Genomic DNA, 13,719 nt, shown 5'->3' on the forward strand with positions numbered 1-13,719 from the left:
TTCCCCAATTAAGTAACCCATGTACCTGTGCAGTGGATCACGGACAGTGAGGCTTCCTGCAAAGGGCACAGGGTTCTGATATCATTGTTAGTTTTACAAGAAGATAGTCTGGGAGAATGAAGATACTCTTTTTATATGGAGCACTCACGGTGATATGTAAATATTGAGAATCAACTTTTATTGAATATATATTACAATGTGAAGGTCAAAATAAGCAAAGGAATAAACATATATTATGATCTGACAGCAGAACAGTTGTAAAAAGCAGGATGTATTCTCCTACTCTGGTGTAAATATCCCTCCAACTAGACATGTACAATGTGAGAGACAAACAACTATGATTAAAATCATACACCTGACCGAGCTTATATACCTAAATATCTCTATATGTATGTATATTTGAAAGTCAAAGAATTCTAGAGTTCAGTTGTTCCCTACACAATCATAATGACATTCAGTAAGTTTGATACCCCTTTTACACCAGTACTAAAACCCAGGTTATTGCAGGGTTAGTCCGGGTAGCTCCTTGGTGTAAAAGGGGAGAGGGTTGGATTCCTGGGTGGAGTGACCCGGCTATCCAACCCAGGTAACCTGCAGGGTTTATCACGGGAATGACCCGTGAAACCCTGCAATGTAAACGGCACAATCCGGGTCACGATGACTTGGAGCGCGCTGCATGCCGACTTTAGTGGCTCTTGACGATGGGAGAGCAGAGTCACTGCAGACCCAGCTCCGATGTGAACAGCGCCGACTCGGCAATATCCTGGGTTGGCGCCAGCTAAATTCCGGGTCTGTTCCGGTTTTGAACCGTGTTCCAACCTCAGGGACAGACCCGGAATTTAGGTAAAAAAGGGGTATGAGAGAGAATAGTTAATGTGCGGCCTGTATATAAGAGACTGAGCAAAAAGAAGGCGGGTTGGGGGAGTTGTTCCTTACCTTGCCTGGAGCGCTCAGACCCCTAGATACACCCCTGTGTTTACTTCTAAACCATATCAGAAATTGCACCATAAAGTCATAATAAATGTACAGCAATGCTGGAAACACAGATTCCCTTAGTGGCTATATTATGTACAATGTCAGAAAAACAACATGTGTATCAGTGTACTCCAGAATAACTCGATAGCAGCAAAATATATATTGTTGGAAACTTGGACATGTTATGATTTTTGAGACTCACAAATCCTTGTATGGTGGTAGCTTGTATTCTGTCCTGCTGGGATGGCCAGAGAGGGCTCCAGGTGTAGTGTGGTCCTGTTTTGTGCACAATGTATAACCCAGGAGGGTCCAATAAGCTTTTCGCCTAGTATGACTTCATCATAGTGAGCTCACTGATCTCCTCATATAGGGATATTTACTTTAGAGTAGAATACATCCTACTCCTTACAACTGTACACCAGATCATAATTTATATTCATTATGCTGTTTGTTCCTTTGCTTATTTTAGACTTAATGTATATCCAATAAAATATATTTAAGTTGGGTACACATTAGATGACGTGTGCAGCCAGTTGACCCACGATGCGACGGACGACATATAGTGCGGTCCGTACACACCACACAATCTGCTGAACAACCGCACAATGTCGTTCACCAGCCACATCCAAATGCATGGGGCCGTTCATCATAACTGACTGAGCCGCATATAGACTCCATCTGTCAATATGATGAACAAACCCGCGGAAGAACACAGGGTCGCCAATAGTGGGTACACACTGGCCGATGTGGACAATACGTGGGCCCAATCCTTGGGATCGGATGACATAGTCTACTGTGTACCCAGCTTTAATATTTACATAACACTGTGAATGCCCCCAAATAAAATGAGTGCTTTCATTTTCCCAGACTAGACTACATTACTCAAGGGAAGCACAACCGCACTAATTTTTTTTATACCAGCTTATTTTCTGGTTATAAAACTATTCCCTTTATGTAGTCTGGCAATTACAATATGATTTACTGAACACTTTACCAGGGCAGGAATCCACTCCCCTTTTCCTTGGTTCTGAGATGAGACTGTCTCCGGGTAACTAATGAGACTGAGGGGTCTAGTTACTAAGCAGTGTTAGGAGACAGAGTGAAAAGTGATAAGAAAGTGATAAGGTGCCAGCCAATCAGCTCCCAACTGTCATCTCACAGGCTGTTTGAAAAATGACAGTTGGGAGCTGATTGGCTGGTACCTTATCACTTTCTTATCACTTTTCACTCTGTCTCCTAACACTGCATAGTAACTAGACCCCTGAGAGCGTTGCAGCCCGTACTTTGCAGTGAGTGAATCTGGTAATTGTTTTAAATTGATTTGCTGCATGAGTGTGTGACATAACTTGCTCAACGTGGGGGATGTTCCGGTATAGATCTACGCAGGCATTCCGCCAGTTTAGAAAATAAATAAAATGAGGCCAAAAAAAAAAAGGAATAAATCTTTAGGTGGTCCCATTAAGAAACTGGCCTACCAGGAAAACTCCATTAAGGGCTGTGACTGATCCATCTTGGCTTGAAAGAACACAAAATACGTTTTTTCCCTTCAGATTATAAAAGGTTATTTTTTACATTCAGTGCTAAAAACAAAAGAGAAGAAAAAAAACACGTTTTTATTCCATTATTAAACAAGTAAACCAACCTTCAGTGTTAGTAAAATATGGATTTATATCAAATTGTACCCACACAAAGACCATTTCTTCAACTGCATTAATATTGATTGAGGACACCACTGAGGCATAGTGAAATTATATGTATTCTCATTGCTGACTTCAATAAGAGGTGAGAACGATCATTCTAATATTGGTCTCGTCCACAAAATGTGTTTTCCGTGTGTGTAAATGATGGTTGACTTTTACACCTCCACATAACCTAACTATTGGCTTATATCTGCCATATTGAAACATGAAATGCATTGTGTTTTGTTTCTAAATTATTTCCAGTATGAACTATGCCTTCATGCTATTGTGAAATTATGTTTGATACAACTGAATCCAAAGAACAAGTGTATCGCAACCTAGGAAAAGAAGTAACTGATGATATGAAAACAAATGGTTACAGAGCACATAATGATGCTTTAAATCAAAAAGGTATATGTGGAGAATGTGGCAGGATGCATACAAGGCAGTATATTAGTCATCTGAACATGGAACATGCCCAAATGCACACAGTGTCCTATATTAGCAAACAAAGGGGTGTCTCACCATTGGCGTAACTCATACAACACAGGAAGTACAGTAGTTTTATGGTTTATTTCAGGGAAAATCAGTTTTCATTTTAATGCAGATAGCAGAATGTTTTCAGATATGGACTGAACGGTAAAAAACTCATCTGTAGCTGTCACCCCCTCTTCATATGAGTGTATCTGTACTTTTACACAAAATTAACAGCACAGGAAGAAAAGTGGTTCTATATATGAATCGTGTAATGGTAAAAATGTAGGGTGTGAATGTATGCCACCAGGGGTCAATGCCATATGCAATTAGAAGTAGTATGCTGTGTGGGTGACCCAGTTAGAAGACTGGTCCTTGGTGCGTTTGGCGGAGCTGTGGGATGTGAAGATGGATTTGTAAGCTTCAGACTTCTGCTCGGTGCTTGGTAACGGTCTCTTCGCAGGAGCGGAGGATGATGTGGCGGCATTCTCAGATGACATGGAGTCTGCTGCATTAAGAGGACAAACAATGACACTTCTGTCTACACACATGCACTATAAATGACAGTCTCAGTATGTTTTAATGTGATAACTGGTCAACACTGACTCCAACATAACATGCCACTAAATTGACTTAAACATCTACATTTTATATGTATTATTTAGTTGAAAAACATATTAATGTTTTAAAAATCAATGGAAACTAATTTTGTCTATGTTACCTCCCTTCCTTGTTCAACGCTCCCCAAGCTCCTAATTGCTGACCTAATTCGAATATTTCTTTGGTTTTACATCCCAGAGATCCATTTTTACACCTACTCATGTAATAGTTGTTATATTTTATTATTATCTGTGTATCTACTAAGAGATGTCAATTCGGTCCACATCCTTCAGGGAGACTACCAACAGTGGCATACATCATCAGGCCTTAAAACAGAATGTATAGCATAATACTGCTTTTTATTTTCAATTAAAATTAAGGCACAATAAAAAGACTTGTGTAATAGCTTATCTGACAAACACTGGGTGCAGGTAAAGATGGTATGGCCCTACTCCTGCAGCCACCAAGGGAAACACACACACTTTTACATTTTAGTGATAGGTATCCTTTAGGTAGCCTGCAAAGCTGTTACAGCTACTAACCTTTTACTAGCCAGTAAAGTGTATCATACATATATGAAAAGACAATCAAAATTTATAGGCCGATGATAAGAAATGGTCAAAATTACAATAATACTAATATCTATCAAAACAAGTTTATTATGAAACTGAGCAGCTGGTTGTATTATTATTGTTTTTAAAAGGTTTACCTGACAAAGGATAATTGTCAAAGCTAAAATATTGAAACGGAATGAAGTACAATAAAATACAACACTTTCTGTATGTTATTCTAAATATTATTTTCATTATAATGTGTAATTTCCTATTTTCTATTACATTTGTATAACTGTATATTGATGTTTAGTCTTATTTTAATCAGTATTTGCTATGTATTGTTTTCTAGATAAATACTGCATCTCTGCTGTAAATATAAATGTAATATTATTGATGTAATGTTCTAAATCCCTTTATTTGCAGTTAAACAATGTAATGTGCTGCCCCTGAAACTCTATATTTCCCCTCACCCATGATACTGTAAGACAAAGGAAATCCAGCATGAGATAGTCATCAGCGGGGCCCCAGGCTTTATGAAGATCCTGCTGCCCACACAAAGGAGAAGGTCCTGGACCTATCCAACGTCGAGTACACGCAGATCCCTGCCTGTACCCAATGATTTTATTCTCTACGGACTATTTGAATGTGAACCTATAAATTGTACTACAGTGATCATTGGTGCAACCACGCATGCACATTGTAAGGGGCAGTACTCAATTTCTTTGTGCAAATAAATCTTTTGAACTTTGGAACTCCAAGTAAGCTGAGCGGACTTCACAATTATTTTACATTAATAGAATTGACAAAGGCAAATTTTATACACATTACCTGAACAATTGGTGCTGGAAACAAAACTTATTTTATCTCTGGTGCTCTTTTTGCTCCCGTCTGTTGTTCCAGAGGGTCCTGCAGCACCTGGGACAAAAAAAATGTCTATATCATGAATCTATGGATTGTGGGATCTAGAATTAACTGAAACGTTGGAAGATCAAGGAAATGATACTAAGGGAGTTTAATAATTATTTTTATTATCATTACTGTTTTTTTTATTGTTAACAACTGTTATTTGTATAGCGCAAATACGTTCCATTGCACTTTACAATTGGGAACAAAATATTAATAAGACAAGGCTGGGTAGCAACAGACAGACTGAGGTAAGAGGGCCTTCCTGGCAAGCTCACAATCTATTGGGACATAGCAATTGGACACATGAGAAGAAGTGTTACATACTGCAAATGGTCCAGCCAGATTGCAAAGGTTCTTGGTGGGCTATGTGATAAAATTACACAGCAATGTTGGCCTGGAGTCAGAGGGGTGTGCGAGTGTAGAAAGAGAATATATTTAATGTTATGTGTGAACTGTATAGAAGGGGGGTAGAGCAGTCTGTGTAGGTTACGTGGGTAGTACTGGAATGTGATAACTTTGCCTGAAGAGGTGAATGTTCAGGTAATGCTTGAAGGTTTGGATACTAGAAAAATTAAGCGTTACGGTAGACTTACCTTTGTTAACTCTAATTCTTCGAAGTCCATAGGATCCACAGGGATACCATGGGGTGTGTGCGGTCGGAGAGGTCTGGGCACCAAACAGTTAAAGCTTTAGCTCCTAGGGTGCACTGGTTCTCCTCCACATGTACCCCACCCCCAGCCACAGGCAGACAGTTTTGTAAACAAGCCTAAGGCAGGAGCAGGAAAGAGGAGAAGGAAGAACAGTATACTCAAGAAATACTCTCCCAGAAGTGAAAGGAATCAGTGATCAAGAGAAAAAATACCCACTGAGGCAAGGTGCGTCAGGGTGAGCGCCCTGTGGATCCTATGGACTTCGAAGAAATAGCGTTAAGAAAGGTAAGTCTACCATAACTTAATTTCTTCTTCAGGGTCCATAGGGGATCCACAGGGATACCATGGGGATGTCCCATAGTTTCCCTTAAGGGTGGGGGACACTCCTGAGCAGAAAGGAGAATTTAGGCGCCCAAAGGAAGCATCCTGAGAGGCAAAGGTATCAAAGGCGTAGAACCTGAGAAAGGTGTGGATGGAAGACCACGTGGCCGCCTTGCACAATTGTTCAGCAGAAGCGCCACGTTGAACTGCCCACTAGGGTCCCGCAGTCAGAATAGAATGTGCTGTAACGCTGTTTGGAACAGGAATATTAGCTTGCGTGTAGGCCTAAGAGATTGTCAAGAGGAGCCATCGAGCCAGAGTCCGTTTGTTAGCTTGCCAGCCTCGTTTGTGAAAGCCGTGCAACACAAAGAGAATCTGATTTCCTGAAGAAATTAGAACGATCCACATAGATCTGAAGAGCAAGAACCATATTCAAGGAGGCTTCACCTGCAGAAAGATCAGAGGGCTGGAGGGCTGGAACCACAATCTCTTCATTCAAATGGAACCGGGATACCACTTTAGGGAGGTACCCAGCCCTGGTACGGAGGACAGCTCTATCCAGATAAAAGATCAAAAATGGGGAGCAACAGGATAGCGCTGCCAAATCAGATACCCTGCGGGCAGATAAGATAGCGAGGAGAAAAAGAGTGTCTTCGCTGTCAGCCACATATGGTCTACTGAGTCCAGAGGTTTAAACGGAGGAGCCTGTAGAGCACAGAGAACCAAGGACAAATCCCATGGAGCCACCAAAGGGACAAAAGGAGGTTAAATGCGGAGAACACCCTGAAAGAATGTTCTAACATCAGGCAGGGGAGCAGTCCTTTGCTGGAACCAGATTGATAGAGCAGAAACCTGAACTCTAACCCAGCCTAGAAAAAGGCAAACACCCGGAAGACACTAAAAACTGTAGGGTCATAGCCTCTGGGAGAGCACCATTGAAAGTAAGAGTGCCAAACTCTGTAATAGATGCGGGCTGAGGCGTGTATGTCCTGACGGCTTAGGAAGTTCGCTTTCCAGTTGAGGACTCCGGGAATGAACACTGCCGATATTGCCGGGAGATGACCTTCGGCCCAGACCAGAATGTTTGCCACTTCCTGCATGGCTGCCCAACTTCGCATGCCTCCCTGATGGTTGAGGTAGGCTACCGCAGTTGCGTTGTTGGGCTGGATATGGACCAGCCAGTCCTGGAGGAGATCCTGTCCCTGAGTGAGTGCTCTGTACAATGCTCGAAGCTCCAGGATGTTTATGGGCAGACAACATTCCTGGGTTGTCCACCATCCCTAAAAAGTATGATGACCAGTTACCGCGCCCCATCCACGAAGACTAGCATCTGTAGTGAGAAGCTCCATATTTGGAATCCAGAAGGGGCGACCCTGTCCAGATGGGACGTCTGTAGCCACAGTGCGAGGGAAAGCCGAACCTCCAGAGAGAGGAGGATCTCCTTGGATCGGATCATTTGATACTGCCCGTTCCACCGGGAGAAAATCAGTTGTTGAAGGGGCCTGGAATGAAACTGGGCTTATTCCATCATATTGAAAGTGGATACCATGGACCCCAGGACCTGCATTGCTGAGTGAATGGATACCCTCTGATTGTGGAGCAAGTTGCGCACACGCAAGTATAGTGTCAAAATCTTTTCTGCTGGCAGAAAGATCCTCTGTATTCGAGAATCCAGGAGCACCCCCCATATGTAATATCCGCTGTGTCGGAGATTGGGAGGACTTTTTCCAACTGATGAGCCAGCCGTTTGTCTGCAGGCAGTCCATGGTCAGCTGGAAATGGAGTTGTAACACAACTGGTGAGTGTGCCAAGATTAAGAGGTCATCTAGGTATGGCAGGATTCTGACTCCTTGGCACCTGAGGTGGGCCACCATAACTGCCATTATTTTGGTAAAGACCCAAGGGGCTGTTTACAGCTTAAAGGGCAGTGCCCGAAACTGGTAATGTTGCTGCAGAACAGCAAACGGTAGGAAACGCTGATGGGTTGGCCAAAGGACCCGGCGGGCGACTACTGGGGTCGGAGATGCCTTAGATGCAAGGAGTCCAGTATCCAACATAGCGTCTCCCAAATAAGAGGCCGCTTCCTGAATTATTATAGATGTATGCCAGTTGTTCCCTGGTAGCGTCTGATGGCAGGCTCTCTTCCAGGGACTCTGCCATTCCTTCGATAGCCTTAGCCACCAAGGCCGCAGCCATAGCTGGCCTAGTGATAGCACCAGAAAGCGAGTGGACTGACTTTAGACAAGTCTCTAGTTTTTTTTATCTGTGGCATCCTTAAGAAAGGATGTAGACTGTAAAGGCAGTGTAGAGCTTTTGACTAAGCGTGCCACATGCGAAATAACAGTGGGAGGGACTTCCCACTTAGTACACTCCTTAGTAGGGAGAGTGTAAAAAGACGCTAGTGTTTTTAGGACCTGGAACCATTTGCCAGGAGTACCCCAAGCTTCTCCCATGAGCTCAGTGAGCTGTTCTGATTGAGGGAATTGAGCCTTAACCACCTTTTGAAGTTTAAACATCTGGGTTTTAGGATTAGGGGGTGGTTCATCATCCTCTATATTCAGGATTGATTTAACCGCCCTCACTAAAGACGGGACATGCACTGTTTAATGACTGTGCTCCTCGCCCAAATGCGACTCGGAGAGAGAACCTTGTGCGTCATCTGCCTCCTCAGATTATGCGTCAGAATCCGAAAGCTGGGTGGACTGAGAGGATGATACAGTCCGCCTATGTGACTTGGTGGCTAACGGTTTGCCCACCTGTAACCTTTGCTGATAGGCGGCAGACATATGAGCCATATTATGAACTGAGCGGGCATAAACATCCATCCAGGGAGAATGCATAGGGGGTACTGACCTGGGCTATATTCAATTTGAGGCGAAAAGCAGTTATTGGCAATAATTTATCACCGATGACGTAATTTTCGACTGTTTGAATTATCCCGGTGCGAAAAGTCAATGTAAAAAAACGGGGATAATTTTTCCCCAGCCTTTAGCTGGTGAAAAAAGTGCAGAATTGGGGTGTAGGCTTAAAAAAAAAAAAAAAAAGCAGCCTGCACCCCTGGGAATGCCCCCTATGGAAAAAAAAAATAGGGAAATTTTGGGGTTAAAAAAAAATTAAAAAAAAAGGGGAAACACTTCTAAAATAGCGAAATTGATTCCAGAGGGGTTCCCTTATATGTGACAGGTTTTTTCTTCATTGCGGGAGTAGCATTTTTGAAGAATTTTTAAAAATCATTTTAGGGACTTAAAAATATGCTTGCAACCATTTTCATGTACTCCAAATTTGATGGGCATAGTTATTTCCCCCCCCCCAAAAAAACTGCTAAATGCTCTTCTGCATCACCTTCTCCAAAGCCGCATTTATGCACCTGTCGCGGCTATTTAAAAACCCGACTTCCCTTCTGCATGCAAAAATGGGGGTACCCATAGTGATTCCCCATGTCTGGACATCTTTAGGGGGGTCCTAGGATGATTTCCTGAAAATTCCAGTTTTTCTTTCACCGCTCAAAGTTTCGCCAGGTCCCGTTTTCTCGTTCTTTGAAATTGAATACGGGGAATATTGGGCACGCGCACTATACTTTTCCGCTTGGGAAACAGGTGAAGGATGCGAAAAGTCCAGCAGGCGAAAAGTCTGGACTTTTCTCCTCAAATTGAATACGGGCCATAGTAGGCTGTAATAGCTGTGGGTACCCCATGGTGGGAGGCAGCATGGGGGCTGATAAGCGGTCCACTAGCTGCGTCATAGTCTGGAATAACACCCAAGGTGGTTCCTGGACAGAGGCTGGTACAGTGGGATGGAGGGTTGGTACATAACAAATAACACACAGACCATCCTGCACGAAATCCTGAGGGGACAAGCCCACTGAACAGGATCTGCAAGTAGCCAACAGAGGGGCCTCAGGCTCCTGTTTTCCCTTAGAAGACATAGTAATAACCAGCCAGCAGCACATAATCAGTTTGGCTAGTAATGCAGTGTAACACCCTTCACAAATACAAGTAAATGTGACGTAATATTGAAACCCTACACACCTGGTAGTTGTGGGCTAAACAAGAGCAGCAGGGATAGATATAACTGACGGTCAGAAAGTTTTAAGACAGTATATCACCACAGCAGAGCTAGCACAAGTCACATACAATGCATATAAATATACTTATAAAGGCCACTAAATCAACTACTCAAGCCTCACAGGGCTGGTAGGATTTGTGCAGTGTATAAGTTGGCCTCAGAGAGAGGTATACAGGGAGACTGGACCCGAATCTCCTGAGACCTGTAGCTTCAGAAAAGCCCTTATTAATGGCTGCTGAGTGTCTCATATAGGGAGGAGGGTGAGGGGAGGAGCAGCTCAGAGGCGGGAAATCTCTTGTGAGGGATCACGTTCTGAGCTGGTGGAGGGGCTGGGTGCCATTGACCTTTACATGGTCCCTGTCGCCAGCTATTAACTGCCCCTGTGGTCTAGTGGGTGAGTGGACGAACCAGTCGCCCCACTGCAGCGTCCTCCTGCAGGTCTCCACCGCCAGAGATAAGGACTGCACTTGTACTTCTCCCTGTATCCTGCCGCAGTCCTGGGTCCCCAGTGGAGCGGCTAGCCGAGCCCAGCTGGCGCCTGCCGTAATCAACGGACCACTCACCGTTGTTGCGGCGCTGGCGGAGGTAGCTGGAGCAGCTGCACAGACACCCATTAGGACGCCTTGATGCTTGCTCAGGTAAATAAAAAAAAATAAAAATAAATCATAAAAATAAAGCTTGGGGCTGCCTAAGCAGTCCCCCTGTCTAAAGGTGCAACTGGTCCTGCCAACACCAAATGAAAAACTGTATGCCTGTGACTAAGGCGGGGTATATGTGAAGGAGGACCAGTGTATTCTGGGAGCTAAAGCTTTAACCGTTTGGTGCCCGGACCGCTCCGACCACACCACCCCCATGGTATCCCTGTGGATACCCTATGTACTTTGAATAAGAAAAGTGTAATTGCTCTTGGCAGGGGATTCCACAGAGTGGGTGCACCCGAAAAAGGTCCTGTAACCGCAAATGGGTGCAGGTTATGCGTATAGATGACAGATGTAGATCTTGGCCAGAGCGGAGGGATTGAGCTGGGAGATATCTTGAGATAAGTGATGTTGGTGTAGTGTTTATGGCCTTGTAGGTTAGAAAAAGTATTTTATATTATATTTGATAAGATACAGAGAGCCAATTTAAGGACTGAAAGTGGAGCAACAACAGCAAAGCATTCTGTGATGAAATTCAGTCTAGTTGCTGCCTTCAAAATAGATTTTATGGTGAAAGTCTGGTTAGGGGAAAGAGACTTTTGCAATAGTCAATGCAGGAGATAATGAGTGTACGAATTAAAGTTTTTACAGTGTCTTGAGATTTGTGCGTATTCTGGAAATATGTCTTAGATGTATGAATTTGGAAACAGATGGAATATAGGGAAAAAAGAAAAGTTCAGAATCAATGATGAAACTTAGCCAGCAGAGATAGAGATATCAGGAATTTAACTTTTGTTGACTGGTGGGAATATTATTGGTACATTTTTTAGAGATTAAGGGCCTCATTTATCAATGCGTTTTATAATCCACCAAAAGTGATAAAACTTGTTGTGTATGATAATGGTGCTCCAGCCAATCAGCTCCTAACTGTAATTTTTTAAACAGATGACAGTTGGGAGCTGATTGGCTGGAGCACCATTACCAAACGCAACAAGTTTTTATCACTTTTGGTGGATGAGACAAATCGGTGATAAATGAGGCCCAAACTTTGAGGTGGCGAGAGGACATCCAAGATAAAATGGCAGAGACATATGGGTACAAAACAGCATAGTAAAGGACCCTATGGGTACTTGTGCAAACATAAAAAAGCAAGCATGATTGGTTGCTATGGCCTGTGCAAGTTTTTACCATTATAATAACTAACCTTCAAAGCATTGCTGTTACAAACACGCACATACACGCAAACACTCTTTTACCTTCCACTGTGGCACCATTTGTAACAACACTCTCCGCGGTTTTGGTTTTCTTGGATTTCTAGCAATAAAAGAGATTTTGCAGTTACAATAATAACAAAAAAAAATAGTTTGCAGCTCAGATATTGTTTTAATTTATTCACTTCCAGCCAAGCAAACTTTCACAAAAAAGAAAAAAAGATATACAAATGGGCGCCAAATACTATATAGTCATAACTTGATGCTGCTCCCTTGTGAGGGGTAGTCTGCCCCTCTAATGGGTATATGGAAAAATAAGAGAAAGAGGCCGGGAGCGCACACAAGTTATGAATAACGATTTGCAATAGTCGTGTCTCCACTAATATATACACTGTGGTAATGAGGAAACAATTCATTCAAGCCAATGGTAATTGTATAAACATTGTTTAATTATAAATGCATAAAATAATTATTGGATAAAATCATAATTCCCTAATATCATAAAATCGGTCACACATATAAGCTTATATGAAAAAGAGGGGGGGTGATGATGTAAAAAAAATTATATATAAAATTGAAAAAGTAAAAGAAAAAAAATGGATATTAATAAACAGATGAATGTCTCTCAATGGAGTAATTCGGAAACAAAAGTAAAAAGAGTCTTATTTGGCATAGCACAAATTAGCTATATACCCTTTGTTGAAAATCCAACGTATTGTGTCCAATAAACTTTTCTAACTAACATATAGTTAGTAATTGTGCTAAGAGCACCAATATGTAATTTTCCCTCCTCTTCAATCGGAATAGCCTGCTCCAGGGGTTTGCAACCATCCAGTGTTGGTCTTTAATTTATTTATTTCGGAAGCAGGTATATAATGTATTTTTAGACTGCTGCAGCAACCAAAAACGGACTTTAGTATGTTTGGAACCTGCGGCCGTGTTTGCTCCTTAGCATGCCGTCTCCCCGTTTAACATCCTCAGGAGCTGTTTGTTTTATTCCCCTGGATCACTGTCATTATTGCGGCAGCAGAGCGGAGAAAATTAGCCCGGTTGCCGGCAATTACTATACCGCTCAGTACAAGCTGCCCCAAATACGCTGCGAAGCATACCCATTCACCGGTGAGAAACTTACCTACTGGACACAGATCGAGGCGGCCGCCGATTACATCTGAAAATATCCTCACCAGTTCCCGTCACATTTGTGGACTATGCAGGTATGTTAAACGGGGAGACGGCATGCTAAGGAGCAGACACGGCCGCAGGTTCCAAACATACTAAAGTCCGTTTTTGGTTGCTGCAGCAGTCTAAAAATACATTATATACCTGCTTCCAAAATAAATAAATTAAATTAAAGACCAACACTGGATGGTTGCAATCCCCTGGAGCAGGCTATTCCGATTGAGTAGGAGGGAAAATTACACATTGGTGCTCCCAGCACAATCACTAACTATAAGTTAGTTATAAAAGTTTTATTGGATACAATTTGTTGGATTTTCAACAAAGGGTATATAGCTAATTTGTGCTATGCCAAATAACACTCTTTTTATTTTTGTTTCCGAATTACTCCATTGAGAGACATTCAACTGTTTATTAATATCCATTTTTTTTCTTTTACTTTTTCAATTTTATATATCATATTTTTATAT

The 13,719-nt window shown here is 42.4% G+C and overlaps 1 protein-coding gene across 2 annotated transcripts in view; it reads right to left on the minus strand.

Moving 5' to 3' along the window:
* Positions 1-2,567: 2,567 nt before the first annotated feature.
* RTF2 (replication termination factor 2) overlaps positions 2,568-13,719 on the minus strand; it is a 50,560-nt gene continuing 39,408 nt past the window's right edge. The window contains exons 7-9 of one of the 2 annotated variants that reach the window (XM_088467116.1): positions 12,119-12,176; positions 5,111-5,197; positions 2,568-3,633 (exon numbers count right to left, since the gene is read on the minus strand). In XM_088467116.1, the coding sequence (XP_088323242.1) occupies positions 3,458-3,633; positions 5,111-5,197; positions 12,119-12,176 (321 nt within the window). In that variant the 3' untranslated portion in view covers positions 2,568-3,457. Of the gene's footprint in view, positions 3,637-5,110; positions 5,198-12,118; positions 12,177-13,719 lie in introns of both variants that reach the window. The other variant, XM_088467115.1, reaches the window with a different exon arrangement.

Source organism: Taudactylus pleione, unplaced genomic scaffold (assembly GCF_031769625.1).
Source record: "Taudactylus pleione unplaced genomic scaffold, aTauple2 ptg000069l, whole genome shotgun sequence".
NCBI lineage: Eukaryota > Metazoa > Chordata > Amphibia > Anura > Myobatrachidae > Taudactylus > Taudactylus pleione.